Source organism: Juglans regia, chromosome 7 (genome assembly GCF_001411555.2).
Source record: "Juglans regia cultivar Chandler chromosome 7, Walnut 2.0, whole genome shotgun sequence".
Classification (NCBI taxonomy): domain Eukaryota; kingdom Viridiplantae; phylum Streptophyta; class Magnoliopsida; order Fagales; family Juglandaceae; genus Juglans; species Juglans regia.
The window spans coordinates 44,245,831-44,259,706 of record NC_049907.1 but is presented as its reverse complement, the minus strand read 5'-3'; the positions used below and the strand labels follow the sequence as shown (position 1 = coordinate 44,259,706).

Here is a 13,876-nt window from a genome sequence, read left to right as displayed (position 1 = left end):
CAACTCAATTTAACATCCAAACGAGCTCTCACTCAGTCATTACTCGGATTAGGGAGGCAACTACCAAGGATTAATTGGTTATTGGAGGCCGTATTAAATCTTCTACATAACTCTTAAACATACATCTAATCTGACTTTATATAATTAAGTATAAAACCATGGGAGATTAACCAAGTATTTAAAAAAATACCATTTCTCCACGTAATTAGTTCTTGCTCGCTAAGTCTTGAAACATTCGAGAGAGCTGACCAAAAATATGGAACATGAAGAAGTAAAATAGAATAATAAAAGGAATCTATTTGACGTTAATTTTTATTGTTTGTTTATATACCCTTTTGTCGCACGTACATGAATGATTTAAATGTTTTAAAACATCAATAAGGCAAACTGTAACCGAAAAGAAGCAAGACATCCTAAAAATATGTTTGAAAAGTTTACAAAGAAAATAATTTAATTTTTAAAATATTCAATTTCATATTATCCTGATTTATTTATTAATTATATACTTGCCCGTGCAAGCCGTCATTGGCACGGAACTTGAGCTGCCGTGGCAGTACTTCATAAGTTCATACCGTGCCGCACAACTACGGCCAGCTGGTTAAAAAGATTATCACGACCTCCTTTTCACAATTGAACAATGGTTTTTATCTTTTTGACAATTCAACTGAACAAAGTCGTTGAAAAACAATTTTGTTGGATTAACATCGAACGTATGACAATGTCAAGGGTTTGGGAGGTTGGCAAAAACGATGGACGAGATCAAAAAAGTACATGGCCAACTTATAACTTTCTTAATTCCCTCAATGTACAACAGTACAACAAACAAGGGGGGTAAAAAGGGCACAACTCTGTTTCAATTCACCATCGGTCAATAAGAAGAATTAATTCGTTTAGACATTTATTGCAGACACTTTCGTGTGGCTCGGACAAGAGACTACTGGCTTTAAGTTCAAAACTCGACTACATAAAACAACCGTATCATGTTGCAAAACAATTAGGTAAGACGCCGAACCACATCTCTTTGTATATCAAAACTTTAGAGGGCACCCCAAATAAGAAGTCAACGCAATGAAGATGGAAACAAAAAAAAAAAGGAATTCAGAATGGCTATGGGGAACGGCAGAGCAAGATATAATATCAGCCCTCTTAACTCACTTCCGACCAGTAACTTTCACAGCCTGCCTATTCCTCCTCTTGACACCGGATTTGGCGACTTTCAGGCTCCTGTGCACAGCACTCAACCTAGAAAGGGCAGCATGTTTTAGATCTGGCCTGTAGTAGTTATCTGCAACCTGTGAAGAGCAAATAACGATGATTTTAGAAATACAACCTGGCGTTAGCTGTTTCAACATAAATTTAATCGAGGGAAAACAAAAATACTGTTTAAAAAAAAGGTGAATGGGCAAACCATGAATATCCACACATGATTAACAATCGCAAAGAATATCAATAACCAATTGAAGCCTTCATTACATCATATACTAATATATACAAATACTAAAATATAAAACGGACAAGAAACAGTTAAATTAAAATATTTTTAAACATTAGGATGCTCAGAAGCCAAGCGTAACAAGTATATGTCATAGAAGAAACCACATACTATGGTTTCTTCTTATATGTTAGAGGCTCATCACTGCAAGGAAAAATTAAAAACCCTGGGGGGTAAAATAGATAAAGATCTTGATTAGAGGAAAGCTTCCAGTAAATCTAACAACACTAAGAACTTTAGCGTCAAAACATCACTGGGAAGATAAAATACTCAAAACATTTCCGAACCTGACTTCTTAGATTACCTGGTTTGAAACCGCATTTACCATCCTTCGGAACTCCTTTTTCATTAGAGACTTGTGAAACAAAGCCACAGGCTTGTTCTGTTTCTTAGTCTTGGTTGTAGCAAGCAACACAGACTGACTTTTGCCCTCGGGCTGAATGGTAACTGTTTTCTTGTTTGCCAACCCTGAGACATCCCAATAAAAATGTTTTATTTTTATGAGTACATTCCAATAGAGAAGTATATTTAAGAAAACACACAAAAAGACCCCCATTACACCTGCCCCAACAAAATGTATGATTCCAGCCTTTTTTTATTGGTTAAAATGTATGATTCAAGCCATGTTAAGAAACACAAGAATATATAAAAGGAAATCAGAACCTTGATACATTCATCTACGGTTTCAAAACCACAATTTCAGCCACTTCCATGAATTCTGTGAGACTTCCAATTTAAAGACATAAAAATTTAAATAAAGAGACGCCCAGATTTCCTAAGGCTTTTTTCAAAATAAAAATAAAAACTTCATGATGGCTCTCTTTAAGAGTGTGTAAAGAAAAGAGTATCTTTAGCCCGTTCATTGAGAGAACAAAGGTATCGTTTTTGGTCAAGAGGAACAAAGAAAACTCCCAGATAACAGATAGCAAACAAATCCCTAGTTTCTCAAAAACACAGCAACAGCACATTTTCTATACCAATGCAATTTGAAGCACGCACACATTTTCAAAGTAATAACCCCTTAAGTAAACAAGGTTTTACATATAATAGAGAGCAGAAACTGGAAAATTTAACAACTTCAATTTCCTTCATTTTCCACTACTTTTATGTGAGCAAACAGAAACTTCGCATTGAAGCTTGAACTAATCAACCAAAATTTAATCTTACAAGATGCACTGATTTCATCTGAGCCCCCTGTTACAAATCTAAATCATTCCAAAAATGTATGAATTTTCAACCCCTTTACTTTCTTTTCCCTTCCCTTCTTCTCGACAAAAAAGAGAGAGACATATACACGAATTTTTTATAACTCTGTTTTAAATGGAGGGTGGTTATATTAAATTTGAATTTAACTAGAAAAAACTTAGCATTTTTTTATGAAGTGGCACTATCACTGTGGTTAGTTGTAAACTATTAGTAAGAAATACAAGATCGAAATCTGATCTTCCCCATTTTCCGGCACCCACAGAAATTGGGCAGAACTAGAATTTATTTCCTAGAAAACTCAACAAAGAGATCACAACAAATGAAATAAATACCACATTTTTAATTCTTTTTTCTTAACCGAGTTTTCACAAAAACCAAACAGCCAAAAGGCACACGACTTTATTTGCTCCTCCGTCCTAATCAATATATATCTAATGTAGAGAGCTATGAACCTTATTATTTTTAAAAGGGGAAGGGGCTGTAGACAAAACGAGACCAAATAAAAAAAAAAATCTTATCCGTTCTCTTCTGCTTTACTTTCTCACATACCAAACAAAAAACCCAAAACGCACTGTTTCCCTATATCTATTCATAAACCAGACAGCCAAGAAAACAAGAAAATAAATCCAACACTCGAAAAATTAAAGAAACACAACGGAAGTAAAATCGACACTTTCTGAATCCATCTCCCATTTTATCCGGATCCATAAAGGAAGCCATCAAATAAGCTTACCAGAGTGCTTGTAGGAGTTAAGGTTGTAGAGGTTGTTGCTCTCCTTGCTGAACTGCACGCTCGCCGTTCCTCTCCCGAACTCCTTCACGAGGAATGAGTTGTTCTTCTTCACCATCTCCCATATCAACGGCCCCGGTACTGTCGCCATCTCCGTGCCTGCAACACGCTACGCCAGATCCAAAACTGCCTAAGATGATATCAAGTTAACCAGATACACATGCACACACATATACGTAGAGAGGGAGAGACAGAGAGAGAGTACCGGCGAGGGTCTTGTTTCTGAATCTGAAACGGGAGATTTGGAGAGTAAACGAAAAGGAAGGGTTTATGTTGTTATTTATATTGGAACCCTAATTTCCTGCAGTAGCTTGGTGGGACTTGAGGGGTACAGCTCATATCACTTAATTACGCTTACGTCCTGTGAACATTTGTCCTGACGAGTAACGACAGTTGTCGTATAAAAAAAGAAACGGCGGTAAATGTTTCGTCGTTTAACTGGTGACAATGTTTGTGCTAGCAAATGTCAGAAGGGATGTTATTCATGTTAAGAAGTAAAAGCAGTACTCCAAATTTATATCATTAATTGACAATTATCTTAATCTTATTATGCTGACTAGGCAGTGTTTAAAAAGAATTGCTCCAATAATTATTAAATATTGTAATGTAAATAGAATTAGATAGTGATAAGATAATATAAAATAAATATTTTAATCAATCACATCAGTAAAATAAAATGCGTAAAGAATTATGCATAAATGTAAAAAATTATGCATAAATGACAACTCAATGTAAAGGACTCTCGGAGTAACATTCACGTTAGGATTTGTCTGCAGACTTGTTCGTACTGAAAGAGTAAAAGGACGGACTACATCAATTCAAGAGAAACTCTCACTCTCGATTGCAGCAAATATCAAACTGATTTGGGATGGCTCAATACCAACTTCATTCTGGTCACAAAACTGAAGACAAAAGTACTTGGATTCAAGTAATAGAAAAACAGGTGGATTGAGTAAATTACAAATCATGTCCAATAACCAAGCACTCTGGGGAATGAAGTTATTGCCTCTGAATCAACTTGAACTCAAATTAAAGACCTATATCAGGTCACCAGATCCACCATCTTTACATAATGTTACATTATATACAGAGCCAAAAGCAGCCTCCGTCAAGTGCACTCCTACCAGCTCTACATGGAAATGTCATGACTGTGTACACTTACACAAGGATTCTACCTTCATGGCATATGTGCCACAAACAGAGCACAGTTAAATAAAAGCAGCAACTACGCAGCTAAACTGAAATTTTTTTTTTTAAGAAAAAAAACCCCGAAGATACCAAACCAAAGTTGGGTAGAACCCAGCATCTGCAACTCCTCCCCCGCAAGAAATTCATGGGATGCATGATTTTAACACACGGTGCGTTGGCCGTGCCAATCCATTCACTGCTTCATTTATTCTACTGAATACTACTTTTAAAGGGATGCACGCCATAACAGGACCTTTGGGCTTTTCTATCATTGGTTTCCGCTCTTCTTCGAACTGCTTGTGACCAGTCAATGAAGACAGTTTCCGCGTCTTTTTAGACAATAACCCAGATTTCTTTATCTTTGGTGATTTGGCACGTGAAAAACGTGGTCGCAATGCCAAGTGCTTGGCACTAACTCTTCCAGTTACTGAATTTGGCTTCACGGCATTATGCATTTCACCAACTTCCAGACTGCACTCCATGCTACTCAAGAGATCATCACAACAGCCATCATCCAAAACCTCAACTGTGAGAGGGTGACCAACAATGGCTTTACCATTCAACTTACTCATTAGGGAAACCAATGGAACATGCTGTGGCCGATAGCTCGCTTTCACCTCAATCTTAACATCATATAATGAAGCATCAGTAGAAATATTTCTGACAGGAAAACCTGGTATCTGATATCTGGAGCGAACCGTAAAGCGGGATTGACGAAACGGGAGTGACCTTTGAGGTGTCAAAGAGCCATCAGGTGATAGCTTCAACTCAGCTGTTGGCACTCTCATATGAGAATCCCTCGACAGATGCTTGCCCCAGTCCCTGAATCCATCTTCCGGGCCTTCAGCAATTGATTTGCACTTTGGTCGTGAGGTACAATTATATGAAGTGGGGCCTCCACCAACGCCAGTGCAATCAACTTTCTGATCTGAACCTTCCAAGTGCTCTATACCTGCCAAATAAGCATTGGATTCATCATCCATGTCCGCAAGTTTTCTGGAGACCTGTTTTCTATTTTTACTTAAGTTTCTTGAATTCCTCTTTCGTTTTAACTGCCACTTTGAACTACCTTTCTCTATCCTCTGGCTAATATTATTAACGTGAACAGCAGCTGAACTGGTAGAACCAGATTCGTTTAGTCCCTCATGTCTCAAAGATACAGCTTCAGCTGGACTACTCTGACTAGATTGCCTTCCCAGTGCAGCAATGTGAGGCCTTACTGATGAAAAAGACACAGGTATAGGCGAAAGACCTGGCAGAACAGATCATGCGTGAGCACAGAGAAACATTTTTACCCACAAGCAGCTGAATGAACAAACAGATTACTCTGTTACACTAATAGCTAGTTTGCAGGAAAATGATGAGATAAATTATTAGGTAACTCTGACTGTGAAAGTAAAACTTAAAATACTCTTGCTGACTCATGGATGAAAGGCATATGTCCTGTCACCTCTATCCTTCCTCTCATCACTGGAAAACATATATCCAGGAAGCCAATTAATGCCTACATGCTAATACTATCTATCACTGAAATAGAAAATGCAGGTATGTGTTAAGGGTGACAATTTAAATCCAAAAACAGAAATATAAATTCAAATGTGTCCGCACAGTCGCAAGTAGCATTTACAAACAACACCCATAGCACCAGATCCAATATCTCAGGAGCTTCATTACTTCCTAGCCATTAGGGCTGATAAAAGTATTTCCAAATTCGTAAACCAACAAAATCATAAACTGTCTTCCCAAAAAGTCATCTATTTGGTAGGGCCTCATGGGATTAGTCAAGGTGCGCGCAAGCTGGCCCGGACACCCATGGTTATCAAAAAAAAAAAATATTCGTCTATTTGGAATGCATTCTTCAATCTCTACCAAGAGTATTCTCTCGTCACCTAATACCTTCCTCTGCAAGACGACTACCCTCACCCCAACCACACGGGACCCAGTGGTGCAGAACACTTGGGCACACACATATCATAGAAGTGCACAAGAACCCAAGCACGCATGCTTATCAAGTTTCCTGCTCAAACAATATGTTTACATACATAAACCTTCATTGGACTAAACACCAGGTCTTAATATACTTCCAATTTTAACTTTTTAAGAAAATAAGCTCAGATCCTGGCTTAAGACCCCACTAATTGGTGGCTTAGCAGATGTGAACAAGCATCTTGATGAACCATTCCCATATTCCTCTTTGGCAGATATATTGAATGGCTCATGTTTTCAAGAGTGCTTTAGTTTTGTAGAATGTATTTAGGTGTTTCTTCTGTATACTTCCTGTGTACACGGGCTATGACTATTTCATTCGTATGAATAAAATTTACTTCTTACTTATAAAAAAAAAGAGTGCTTTAGTTTTCCCTTTTTTCTACCCTTTCTTTGAAGTTTCCCTTGCATATCCCCCCTCCCCCTGAGAAGGATAATCTAAAATAAAAACAGAGATGAAAAAGAAGCAAAATTATCATCATTTTGGATGTGCACCGATAATAAAGACAAAAAGAAGAGGTTATGTACAATTGATGTTAATGAATTTTATAAATTTACTTGAGAATACCTGCAGAGTGTTTTTCCTCCTCAAGGACCCCAACAAATGGTACATCAAATAACCTGTCAGAAGAATCATTCTCCACCAACGCAGTTACACTGGAAGTTTCACTCTCCTTCGTCTTGTAAACGATATCGGAAGCATCACAAGCAAGTTCAGAAGCCTTTAGAGAGACTCCATTCTCACACAAAATTCCAATGCTATCTGAATTCTTGTTAACTGTCACAGATTTCTTCATATCATTAGATTCTAAAACCGAAACCCTACCATCAGATATGCCCCGAAGAGGTGAACCGCTTGAACTGGGAAGATGATCACAAATAACTGGAACAAACACCATGGCAGTACTCTCCAAAACCTTCGTTAATGGTCGGCGGCGACTTTTTCTTTTCAAAAATTCATGAACATTCGCCACTTGAGATCTCTTTCTTTTAAGTGACAACAAATAACTTTTGCTACCATTGACAGGATTTCCATTAGATATGCAATTCCCAGCACTTGAATCACAGAGTGAAGCACCATCTTGTTGAACTAAATCAAGCACCCCTCCAGTCTTTCTTTTTGACACAATACCCATGCCCAGGTCCTCAAGTCCTCTCATTCGCTTAACTCCTTCTGTTCCATCATCCTCAGAATCATTTGGGGTTCTTCTTCTTGTGACAGCTTGCACCTTATATGAATTATTATGATTTGGCTCTTCAAAAGATAAACCGGATTGAGATAACTCAGGTGCTGAATTTGAGTTGTCTTCATAATCACTTGCATCATCATCCATATCCTCGTTTTCTTCACCAGAATGAGACATACTAGGTGACTCTCTGGCAATACCAAGGTCTCCTACTAAATTATCCCTTTGAAAGAAGTCCAATCGATCCTTGCCCAGGCGGACACTCTCAATCTCGAGAGCATGGAGAATCGCATCTTCCCTTCGAGCATATTTAACAGCTTTTTTATTGGAATTAGCTGCAGAAGCCTTTGCTTTTTCAATGCATTCATCATACTCCCCACACCGAAACGCCTTTACCCTCTTGGATTTTTCAAGATTATACCAATCCCTGTACCAACAAACAAAGAGGGGTTTTGTCAACCAAGTGACACCATCAGTTAAAAATGATGGCAAGGTAATGACATTATAAATGCATCCCGCCCTGGCTTATACACAACAAGTCTCCAAGCACTACAAGGGGGGAGGGGTAAGAAAGCAATCATCAAGTTGACATTAGCAATTTTCTTACCTATAACTATACTCTCAGAAACTACGTGTGCTGCTAAAGAGATAGATTCAATGCATACCAAAACAACTCACAACTCAACAGTCAATTTCAATCAACAATATAGAAATAACGAACTTGGCAAATGAGTAGGAAAACATAGATGGCACCTATTATGATGAACTATATTGCAACAGAAAGAATATTGATAGTGGCAACTCGAGAAGTAGTTAAATATTGGTATGAGAAATAGTAAAAAATAAGCTGAGAAAAAAAAAGTTCGGGTTTAGTCCACAAAACAAGGTGGAAAAAATAAACCACCTCATAGCAAATTGAATCTCCCTGTTTTCTTTCTTTGCAAATCTTGCATATTCTTTCAAGAAGCATACAGTTTTTGCACCATCAGTCCCATTAACCTGCAGATATGATAATGAAAGGATACAAAAAGCAGTGCAATAACATAACAGCATAATTTTTCCTTACAAGGAGGGTCATGGTCGATGAAATCCAGGCAACTGTTTACCAAACCCACCTGGTGATACGAGGTTGTAACATCCAGACCCCAAAAGTGTAATTTTAATTATTATTACTATTACAAAATTTAAGATATGTTTTAAAATAGTGATTTTATTAGAATGGGTGAGTTTCTTCCACTATCTTCACCCGTAAGCCTCAGTGTTTATCTCCCAGTTGAATAAGTTTCCTAATGGTAAACCAAACTCCCAACTCCAAACTCTATCCAATCACCTTATGATCCACGATACCCCTTCTCCTTGCCTATAAAACCCACCCCGAGACCTCCAGAAATAAACACAAGAAACCTAATACACATAGCCACCGTAGCAGCTTCTACAAACCAAGAACCCACCTCCCTCAACCAATTCAGCCACCTCGCCGGAAACTACCACAGAAGCCGCCAACAGTGAGCTTTTCCCCCACCTCGACGTACGACATCGCCGTTTGAGCCCAACCCGTCGATTTCTCTCTCCCTCTTTATCGGCAGTGACTCTTTGGCCATGTGCTTGTGCTGTCGTCGCCAACCACCTCAAGGGACTTCGGAGTACCACTCTCAGAGCTAGAAATCACCGACCAGCCCAACCCAGGTGAACCCACTTCCTTCTGGAAAGTCCTCGACAGGATCTCTCTCCCCCCGTGATTTTCAATTCTCGACTTAGCAGATCCTCTCTGTCTAACTCTCTCTTCCTCTCTCGGTGTCACACCACTGCCCAGAGACACCAGCTGCGTCGCCAGTCCCTCCCAGCTACCCTAAGACGCCGTGCATTAGCTCCTTGTCTCGGTGAGTCCACTATTATCACACGGCAAATTCCCTTCAGTTGTGTTGGTCCCGTGTGTTTCCAGAAGGGCAGCCACCCTTTTTAATTCATAATGGGCCTTTGGGCCCTAAGCCCATACAGCCAAGTGCCTTCTTAAGACAAAAGAAGGCTAGGCTTATTTTTTAAACGGACTTGTGTTTTTAAATTAATATGGGCCAGAAACTATTCTAATGATTTTAAATGGACTGTTTTCTCAATTAGGGCTGGGCTGGAATTTAAGCTAACCCAAAGTTTTATATAAATAATTATGAACGCAAAGACACAATTTTTATAAAAAAGTATTTCAGAGATTTTAAAGTATATTTTTAAAGTATACTATGGAGCCTATTATTTTAGTTAAATTCTATTATACATAAGAGTATTACGGCATGCTTGTCTAGGAGTTTAGTAACGTCTAGTACCTCGTATGGGTAACACGCTATAAAGTGGGAATCAGGAAGCGGCGCTAAGAGGTAAATAGTATGATCATGTAAATGCATACGTACTGTGAATATTATTGTTATGTATGAAAATATGATGTGCTTATGATGATTATCTACGCTACGCTAAGAGACAAGTCAAGGTTAGATTCCTTTCATGATCTTTGATGAAATATGAGATTATGCTTGAATGAATGAATTTATTGTTTGATGGATTGAATGTTACTAAAATCACATGGAAGTCATGAGATGTTCATGTAGTAACTTAAGTCAAGTATGCCATGTGATAGAATAGCCAGATTATGCAAGTCATGTTCATGTAATACTTAGATTATGTATGCCATGTTCATGTAGTACTTAGATCATGTATGCTATGATCATGTAGTACTTGGATCATGTATGCCATGGAATGTCAGAAAATGTTCAGATCATGTTATGTCATGTCATGTTATGCCATGTCATGTACAAGAAAATGTCACGTTATGCTATGCTATATACAAGAATATGTCATGTTATGTTATGTCATGAACAAGTATATGCCATGTTAGAAAAGTTCATGAAGCCTAATAAATTCCCATGCATTAAGAAAGATAAGAAGTTTTAAGACAGTGCCACGGAGTCAAGCGTGTTTCAGTCCATACTATGCAAGTTAAGTGAAACACATTATGCATTTATGTACATGTTTGCCATGACTATGTATGTTTCCGCTCATGTTAATGATGAATACGTATGCTATATGAATCTATGAAGATATATGTATGTATGTAAAGTTTTTCCAGAAAGTTATGTTACATGTATGATTGTAATTCTGTGATATTGTATGTATATTGTGAAGAGTTTTCAAAAATTAAGTCCATGCTAGGCCAAATTATATTTTACGGTATAATGTGCTACTTACTAAGTATTCGACTCATTTTTGTTTGTTTATCTATTTTCTTCTATGTTTAACTGTCATAGATGATGAGTATGTGGACGCAGAGTTGGAGGGCCAGGAATAGATCTAGTGTAAAGACTTAGAAAGGAGTAAATGTTATTTACTCAAGAATTAGTTTCGTTATGTTTTTTTTTTTTTTGCTTTATGTTTTACAGTTTCATGATTCGAAGACAGTTATGTTCAGTTTAGTTGACGTTTTTTTAATAAATGAGGTATTTTCATGGATACAAATCTCTTCACCGGACATTATATTATGAATGTTAGTTACATCTCTATCCTACGGGAATGGGGTGTTACAGGGGTGATTGTAGAGGAAATAGCATACATAACAAGGTCAAGCATTAATTTCGTGGGCCAGTTTTTCTCTGTTATTTTTGCTTTTCTTTGGTTTGTGGGAAGGGGGAAGGGGCATCTCCCTTAAGAAGTATGAGTTCAATAGTCTTTATTTTCCTCAAAAATAAAAAAGACCCAGACTTCTGCTGATTATCAAAATCTAAGAATATTAGTAAAAATAAAAATCCTGCAAGACTACCTATAAAAATAAATAAAATAAAAAACCTAGCAGGACTGCATCCTCAGCCCTATTACATAATCTTTGTTTTTTCGGTAAAGATGCATTGCCGGTTACAATGCGTTATCATAACGCTTAATAACCACCAACATTGACATCAAGCACTTGAAGAGGAAATTAACCGAACAATTTACATCCAATCGTTTAACAAACACATCAAAACGCAATGCATATGAAGCTCAGAGCACACCAACCAACACAAAAACTAAGATAAACGGAAAAAATCCCAAAAACCCAATTAGCAACCAAGGTAAACAAGTAGCAACCAACACAAAAACTAAGAGAAACGGAAAAAACCCCAATAACCCAATTAGCAAGAAAGGTAAACAAGTAGGGAGAGAGTGTAAAATAAGAAAGAGCACTCACACGCTTGCGTCCTCGCGACCCAGAAGCTTAACGGGAGTCCCTGATCTCGGCGAAACCAAGGAACCCTCCGACAACTCGTCGAGGCCCATTATACGGCCCGGCCACCACGACCCGTTTCTGCGGCGGACCCAAACCAACCCGCCCACCGACGCATCGATGCCGTTGGATTTGGCCTCACCAGAACTACTCCCCATATCAGGAACAACAACAAACAAAGAACAACCAAACCCAATAAAAACGAAAAATATTGTGACCTCAAATAATCAATTTCGGCCGTGTATTCTCAAGTCCCAAAAATAGGTCCAACGCCTCGGTTTCATGAGCAAATGCCCGGGCTTCTCAACCTGACAACCAAGAGCAACAAAACCCAGGAACAACAAATATCAGAAATTCATAACATTGCATGCAAAGCAAAACCCGAAGAACAAAATAAAAAATAAAAAAGCAAAAAATTATTAAAAAGAAAACTCACTGAGGAGCGAGAGGCGCTATGATTGGAGGCTTCATGGATGAAGGAGATCTGACCGGAGAAGAAGAACTACAAATGTATACGGATATATATTAGAAGGAAAGGATCTAACTTTACGTTCTTTTCCAATATTTTTCATCAGACCTTCTCTAAAATCTGTTTCATATATTTCAGTTATTTATCTGATTTTTTACGATCTTCTCTGGTTGAGTTCCGTCTTAGAGGTTTTTGAAACCCTGTCTGCGACTGGCAGTCTGCGGATACAGAGGGAGGGCGACTGAGCTGCTGGACGGATGAGAAAAAGTTTGGGTGTTCGGATCAAACGTACCTTTTGCTATCTTTTTCGCCGAGGGAGAGTGCGCAAGTGACAGAGGCTAAACTAAGAAAAACCGCTCCGAGTTGATAAATTACCAGCGGAAGAGTTTTTTTTTTTTTTTTTTTCTCTATTTTTATAAATGAAAAACCCAGTACATCAGAAATTGACTAAAGCCAGGAAAGATGAAAGAAGTAATCTTTTTCCACTGGGAAATATCAACAAAGAAAGGAGGAATTTTGGATTAGCGGAAGATTTATTTTTTCCATCGTTTTGGAGTGTATTAAAACAATAAATGGAAGTCGTGGGAGGAGGATTTCTTTATTTAATTATAGTCACGAGAATTGATTTATTAAAAAATAATGATCACCGTAATATGGTCATTAGAGGTTGGGTATTAAGTTATTATTAAAACAAAAATTTACTCATTTTTTTTATATTATATACATTTTTTTTTTTTCTTAATATATGTATGGCGTAGAGATGATGAATATAAGAATTCGTTATTTTTTAGGTAAAACCTGCTTATATATTTTTCTAACTAAAATTTAGTTAGAAGATATATTTTAGATATTTAAGGTAATCTAGTTTCTATACATCATCCATATTGAATAATGTGATAAGTTTGGCTACAATATTAAATTTTTGTTTTAATAATTGTTTATTAGCCTTTTATTTTATATATTCAATGGTCATACTCTCAAAACCTAACAATCATATTTATTATTTTATCTAACAATCTTTCTTATGTAATTCTCATTTTTTTAACAGTAATTCTATATAACAGTCATTTTTACGGTTCTTCTAGGTAGACAAATTTGTCAACAAATTCACGGACACTACTAATGTGGCAATTGTTTTATACTAAAAAATAGAAAAAAAAAAATGAAAGATAAAAGGACGAAATTCCCAATTCAACCCATATTCATCTTTCTCTTTCTTCGTCTCTCTATTTTCACACCTCATTTCGTGGATCTCTCACGACTCTCTTGTTTTTTCTTACATATTCGAAAGTTTCAGAAACTTTCATTTTCTTAT

The 13,876-nt window shown here is 37.3% G+C and overlaps 2 protein-coding genes and 1 non-coding gene across 9 annotated transcripts; all 3 read right to left on the bottom strand.

Moving 5' to 3' along the window:
* Positions 1-768: 768 nt before the first annotated feature.
* Positions 769-3,798, bottom strand: LOC108982899 (60S ribosomal protein L28-2-like). 4 transcript variants are annotated; one of them, XM_018954375.2, is made up of 4 exons: positions 3,694-3,798; positions 3,432-3,614; positions 1,797-1,960; positions 769-1,292 (listed from the first exon to the last, which is right to left on the bottom strand). In XM_018954375.2, the coding sequence occupies exons 2-4, from the start codon at positions 3,577-3,579 to the stop codon at positions 1,152-1,154; spliced, it is 453 nt and encodes a 150-aa protein (XP_018809920.1). In that variant the 5' UTR covers positions 3,580-3,614; positions 3,694-3,798; the 3' UTR covers positions 769-1,151. The 4 variants fall into 4 exon arrangements, with proteins under 4 accessions (XP_018809920.1, XP_018809921.1, XP_018809923.1 ...); XM_018954376.2 differs by having other exon boundaries at positions 3,432-3,597; positions 3,694-3,795; XM_018954378.2 differs by having other exon boundaries at positions 3,432-3,587; positions 3,694-3,790.
* On the bottom strand, positions 1,552-1,643 carry LOC118349090. Its single transcript, XR_004802083.1, has one exon. It is a non-coding gene; the product is annotated as a small nucleolar RNA R24 (small nucleolar RNA).
* A 593-nt stretch (positions 3,799-4,391) lies between the features above and the next one.
* LOC108982902 (uncharacterized protein At1g51745-like) lies at positions 4,392-12,935 on the bottom strand. 4 transcript variants are annotated; one of them, XM_018954385.2, is made up of 5 exons: positions 12,854-12,935; positions 12,529-12,594; positions 12,057-12,400; positions 7,231-8,276; positions 4,392-5,928 (listed from the first exon to the last, which is right to left on the bottom strand). In XM_018954385.2, exons 3-5 carry the CDS (start codon positions 12,248-12,250, stop codon positions 4,820-4,822), a joined length of 2,349 nt encoding a protein of 782 aa, XP_018809930.1. In that variant the 5' UTR covers positions 12,251-12,400; positions 12,529-12,594; positions 12,854-12,935; the 3' UTR covers positions 4,392-4,819. The 4 variants fall into 4 exon arrangements, with proteins under 4 accessions (XP_018809930.1, XP_018809931.1, XP_018809928.1 ...); XM_018954386.2 differs by having other exon boundaries at positions 4,392-5,628; positions 5,746-5,928; positions 12,529-12,914; XM_018954383.2 differs by having other exon boundaries at positions 12,529-12,779; positions 12,854-12,898.
* Positions 12,936-13,876: the final 941 nt, after the last annotated feature.

Bases quoted from the DNA above. Each gene is read 5' to 3' on its own strand.
- LOC108982899 (XM_018954375.2), bottom strand. From the start codon at position 3,579: ATGGCGACAGTACCGGGGCCGTTGATATGGGAGATGGTGAAGAAGAAC. The intron at 1,961-3,431 runs GTAAGCTTATTT...GGGATGTCTCAG, and splicing joins TAACTCCTACAAGCACTCTG to GGTTGGCAAACAAGAAAACA. The intron at 1,293-1,796 runs GTAATCTAAGAA...TGCTCTTCACAG, and splicing joins TAAATGCGGTTTCAAACCAG to GTTGCAGATAACTACTACAG.
- LOC108982902 (XM_018954385.2), bottom strand. From the start codon at position 12,250: ATGGGGAGTAGTTCTGGTGAGGCCAAATCCAACGGCATCGATGCGTCG. The intron at 8,277-12,056 runs GTGAGTGCTCTT...TTGTTGGTACAG, and splicing joins GGTCGCGAGGACGCAAGCGT to GGATTGGTATAATCTTGAAA. The intron at 5,929-7,230 runs GTATTCTCAAGT...CTGTTCTGCCAG, and splicing joins GGAGGAAAAACACTCTGCAG to GTCTTTCGCCTATACCTGTG.